Below are 5,511 nucleotides of genomic sequence, written 5' to 3'. Positions count from 1 at the left end.
TATTGTTGTTATTGTTGTTTTATAATTGTTGTTTATAATTTGTACAATTAACCTCCCTGTGGTTCGACCCCGTTCTTGCCGGGTTATTTATTACTTCGACACTCCTGCACTTCGGAGAAGACATCAATCTTTTAGTCGTGTCAGTGACAATTTCAAATATTAAATATGTAATGGTAGAAAAAAAGTAGGGAATTCAAAACTTATTACAAAATGATCTTCCAACAATTAAAAATTTATTAATAATAGACGAACTATGTTCGATAAAACAGAAATAAAATGTTTTTATTAAAGCTATTTAAACCATAATAGCAATTCATAATAAATTATTTTAAATCAACTTAAAACCAAACAATACTAAACATTCATACAAATATTATTAATGTCACCTATTCGGCTCAAATTTCATGCTAGTCTAAATAAATCAAATAGAACCAAACGTAACTTGTGCGCTCATATTTAGCGTCCACAAGACAATTACAACCCTAGAAAACTAAATCTATATAGTTTATAAACAATCCAAATATTATATCAAATAATAAACGATTTTGTTTTAAATTTCATGATATTTTAGCAATTTGTCCAAACAAATGTTTTGAGGTTATGAATCAACCTTTCGAGATGCTTGGCGTGTCTGGGTTCTATTAGAATCGATGCTGGAGAACCTCGGAAGATGTACCACGCGCCACCATCTCTATCGAGGCGTGGATTGATGCGTCACCATTGCTGGTAGAGATCAGGTTGGTGGATTTGATGCTCCTTAGTCTCCTCTTTCTCTTACATCAACGATACCCCTTCGAGCTCTTCAAGAAGGGAGATCCAGTCACTTGGAAGCTCTTTTCTTCTTCTTTTTATTTTCAGGTCTACTTCACTCTCTCTCTCTCTCTCTGTTGCAAATGAAAGCTACTGTTTTGGAATCATGGAGGCCGAGACAATCAGTTCAGCTTATCTATGTAGGAGGTGTTCAATGGAGACTAAAAACGTTGTTGGAAAAGAGATGTGTTACTCGTGTTAGTTGTACTCATTTGTTGCTCTTGGCCTAGTTCTGTTAGCTTGCTAGTCCTGATTAGAAAATGAGACGCAAGGCTATTATATCTTGGATTGTTGCTGCTGCTCATGACTTTAATTGAGGACCCTTGGGTGCTGAAAGGGAAACATTTTGTTGCTGTTAGTTGCGCTTCTTTGTTGCTCTTCGTTAGAAAAAACAAGATGCAAGGCTTTTGGATCTTGGATTACTACTGCTACTGCGCACGGCTTTAATGGAGACCAAATGCACTTGTACGTTGGAAGAGAAATGGCATGCTGTTGTTGAGATGCGGTGGAGTGGTCGACGATAGTTGAAGGGAGAGGGGTTGTGTCGGTTCGATGAAGAAGGTGTTATCACAGTTAGAATCAACAGGAGAAAAGGTTGTTGAGCTTGGTTTTGTCAAGAGCTGCTCATGTTGGAGAAGAAGGATTGTCGTGAGGATCCAAAGAAAGTTGGCTAATGGTAGTTGAGATTTTTTTTTTATTTTGACTGACTGCTGGGTTGGATGGAGAGATACTGGTGTAAAGATGAGGTCTAGGTTTTGTTACGTGTCTTTTTGAGAGGGTGTGAACTAGAGAAAGTCTTTTTTTGATATTTTTCTATTAGATTTTTTTTTCCCCAACCTTTCTTCTCAACATTCACTATATGTATAGCCTTCTTGAAGATGATTTCAATATTAGTATCAGTTTTTTGAATGAACTTAAGTTCCGTAGACTATATACAGAGAGCTTTAATATAGCGTTTCATAATTAGTAATTCAAGATGAGAAAAGTAATTTTTATAAATTTTCTTTCAGAATCTATCATGGATATGAATACAAGTGATTCTTTAATTGATATTAGTAATAATAAATAAAACATTATTTGTAACCAGAAATCAAAGACATGAATTTAAACTCTATAAACCATTTAATAATAAATAATAAATTAATAGGTGTTTAAAACTTGATTAGCATAAGGCAGAAGCAGAGTGAATAATGATATGATGAGCCAAGTAACTGGGATTAAACAAATGGCAGAAGTGCACTAAAGTCCAAAAAGTTTCTTACAGACCTTCAGGAACCTGCCTCTGCTATGTTTTTTCGTCACAGATCTTGTTGACTCCATCGTGTCCAAAGTACCATCTTCATCGTGGATGGGTGATGATAGTGTTGCAGACTGGTCATGGATCCTGCAATACCTCTCTGACACCGAACAGGATCTTCTCGCGGCGAATGCTTTCTTCACTGCAGACTGAAGTGCAGAAGCTGATGAAGAAACGGAAGAGCTCCTCAGCTTCACCCCGAACCCCTCTCCAACATTGGTTTCCTCATCTTCTTCGAGCACTGAGAGTGAGTCTTGGGTGGTGGTGCCTGTGCTAATCATGTTCTTCTTGGTATTGTCGTGGTCGCATACGATCTTGTGGGTTTCTTGGGGCTCTGTGTTGGATTTTGTGGGCTCAGGAAATGCTAATGAAAGATCTGAAAAGTCCATGGATCTTGATCTGGCAGTGCCAAAGATTTTGATCTTGGAATAACCATTCATTTTGATTGCTGGACTAGCTAGCTAGCTTATCAGAAGGTAGGTGGGGCTATGGACGATACAGACTTTGCCATTGTTGTGAGGCTAGAGCTATGGTGGAGGGACGTATATACGCCAAGGGAACGAGGAAGGTCTCGAAAGTGGGCCTTGTGATCAGTTTAAAGGATGGGACATAACTGGTTATAATGCCTTCCAATAATACATGGACTCCTTGATGTTACTGGATAATGGAGTCCATCGATTGGTCTGTAATTAATTATTTCTATAAAAATAATATTATTTATTTTTAAAAAATATAAATATTATTATTATTAACCCGGCTGTGTTTAGTTTGAATTTAATCGGGTCATTTAAGTCATTAACAAAATTAAATATGCCAATCTCATTTATCAATGTTATTTTTTTTGTTCAATTTAAAATCTATTTCAAATTAAACCTAGCATGGTTTTTCTACTCATCAAGTCAAATTTAATAATTACACTTGAGGGCATAAATAATGGAAGTGGCAATTATAAAATAATTAAAATTATATTTGGTACAAGGTTAAATTTTTTGAAGATAAATGTTAAAGAGAATATTATTGAGGAACTGAGTTAATAGTTCAAGCAATAATTAAATAATAAGAAGTTAATTAGAAGGAAAAGATAATATTCATGTTGGAACTGTATCACTTACATTTCTTAACACACATGTAAAAAACCATCAAATTGTAATTTGAATAAAATAAATAAAATATCAAATATATTAAATAAAAAAATTTCAAGTATAGAATAAAATATGAAATGTTATGGTGTGAATTAAGTAAAAAAAAGAGTTGAGTGACAAAAATAAAAATGAGAAAAAATGAGGGTCAATATGTAAATAGGTAAAAGTTAGATTATAAATGCTTTATTTTTTTCTCTTTTGGCTCTGAGCTTGAAACAAAGAGGAGGAAGAATTGTGTGATTTTTCTACTTAAATTCTCATTAATTACACTAATTAAATTAAGTAATTAGAGTGATTAACTTAATTAAATATCAAAAGGGGGGTCAATTTAAGATGGTGAGTGCATTGGAGGAAGGATTTCAAGCTAGGGTTTGAAGAGGAAGAAGAAGAAAAATTGAGTTTTCTTGCATTCTTTTCTTAAATCTTTATCAAAATGATATAAATAACATGCTCCAAATGATCGATTCCTTTAATTTTATGTTTGATGAAGAATTATGCAAAATTATGATTATATGAAGTTGTGGAATTATGTTATAATTTGTAGGAATAATGCTAATTATGTTTGAACCATGTTAGATAGAATGAATCATGATTGGGTAAGTGTTTTATTTTAAATAAAAGAAACAAAAATCATTTTTCCCCACTTTAATTGAATATTTGACCAAAATAGGAATAATTAAAGGGATTTGAGGTTTAATATAATTATTTGGAAAATATAGGAAGATAAAGGTTTATAAGTATTACTATATGAATGGAGTAAGAATTTTTCAAGGAGAAAAGAAAAATCTTCAATTCCTTCCCTAGATTATTTTTGGCTAAATGGAGAAGAAAATCAAAGAATGAATTTCTAATAATATTATTAAGAAATTTTGCCAAATTGAAGACAATTGATGTTGATAGGTTAAATTTAATAGGGACTTTTGTGAGAAAAATAAGTAAATGTTTCAAAAAGAAGGGGTTTTTCTTCCTTGAATTATATGTCAATTAAGCTTAATTAAGGGTGTTGGATTTAATCCAAGAATAAATAATGGGTATTAGAATTTTACCGATTTGAATGAATGAACAATGACAAAGTAATTTTTGTTGATACAAAGGAAGCCATAAGACCTAATTAGTAACAAAGGACCTCCTCACGCACACAGACACCAAGTAAGTGTTCAACACTTTAAATTAATTAATTAGTTTATATATTTTTATTTGTAGAAGGAATTTTACAGATTGTAAATTCTAGTGTTGGTTACTGAAAATAATGCCCTGGTAAATAGGCAAGCCTTGCAACATTATTTCCCTATCGAAAATAATGCCCTGGTAAATGGGCAAGCCAAAACATTATTTCCTGGTTACTATAAATAATACCCTAGTGAATTGACAAGTCTTGAATATTATTTTCTAGTTACTAGAAATAATGCCCTCGTGAATGGACAAACCTTGAAGATTATTTCCTGCTTACTGGAATTTATGCATGGTTGAATGGCCATGTTAAAAAAATTAATTTATAAATTAATGGGTTAATCACTCGATGTAAAATAAACTAATTGTAAAACTTTAAAATTAAATATGCTAGTTGTGGGAGACACTCTTGATATTTTTATTTTAATACATTTATCCCTATCTGTAGAAGAGTATTTATAAAATTAGAAATTTCAAAAAGAAAATAAGACTATTTATTCAATGATACAAAAGTCACTTTAATATATATGAATAGTTAGTCCTTAATTAATTAATTATTAAATTGTGTAATTTTTTTAACTTGTAAATCTCGTCAAGCATTCATGATTATAACTTATGTTAACAATAAATCAAGTTCCTTTCATAGCTCAGGTGTCGGTTATACCATACATTATGGGCTATGAAAGTGCCAAGCATTTGTTGTACCAAGTGTTATACAACATAAATCAAGATTAGTTATTTAACAAGCAAAGTATTAAAGAGTGAACAAGATAACAAATATAAAACATGTTAGTATCAAACATTAAAGTCCATATTAAGTTTACATTATACTTATTCTTACACCATTAGTGTAACCTTTTCACCTTGACATAATTAACTTAGCTAGACATAATGAAAGAAAGCAAAATAGATAAACAAAATAAGAACATAAAAGTTAACTAAGTAAAGGAAAGGAAATGAAAGGCATAAACTTAATATTAATGAAAACAAAGCATAAAAAATACAAAGAGAGAAAGGAAGAGCATGATCTTGATCTGAACACCAAGATGCCTAAATGCATGGCAAATGCCTCCTTTTATAGGCCAAAAATGG

At 31.9% G+C, this 5,511-nt stretch overlaps 1 protein-coding gene across 1 annotated transcript; it reads right to left on the bottom strand.

The window, feature by feature from the left end:
• Positions 1-1,985: 1,985 nt before the first annotated feature.
• LOC105142118 (uncharacterized) lies at positions 1,986-2,713 on the bottom strand. The gene has a single exon (XM_011049597.1). It carries the CDS (start codon positions 2,545-2,547, stop codon positions 2,050-2,052), a length of 498 nt encoding a protein of 165 aa, XP_011047899.1. The 5' UTR covers positions 2,548-2,713; the 3' UTR covers positions 1,986-2,049.
• Between the last annotated feature and the right edge of the window lie 2,798 nt (positions 2,714-5,511).

This window comes from Populus euphratica, unplaced genomic scaffold, assembly GCF_000495115.2.
Source record: "Populus euphratica unplaced genomic scaffold, PopEup_1.0 scaffold268.1, whole genome shotgun sequence".
NCBI lineage: Eukaryota > Viridiplantae > Streptophyta > Magnoliopsida > Malpighiales > Salicaceae > Populus > Populus euphratica.
The sequence above is the reverse complement of the archived record's forward strand: the minus strand, read 5'-3'. Positions and strand labels throughout refer to the sequence as shown.

Excerpts from the sequence above, each read along its gene's own strand:
- LOC105142118 (XM_011049597.1), bottom strand. The coding sequence starts at position 2,547 with ATGAATGGTTATTCCAAGATCAAAATCTTTGGCACTGCCAGATCAAGA.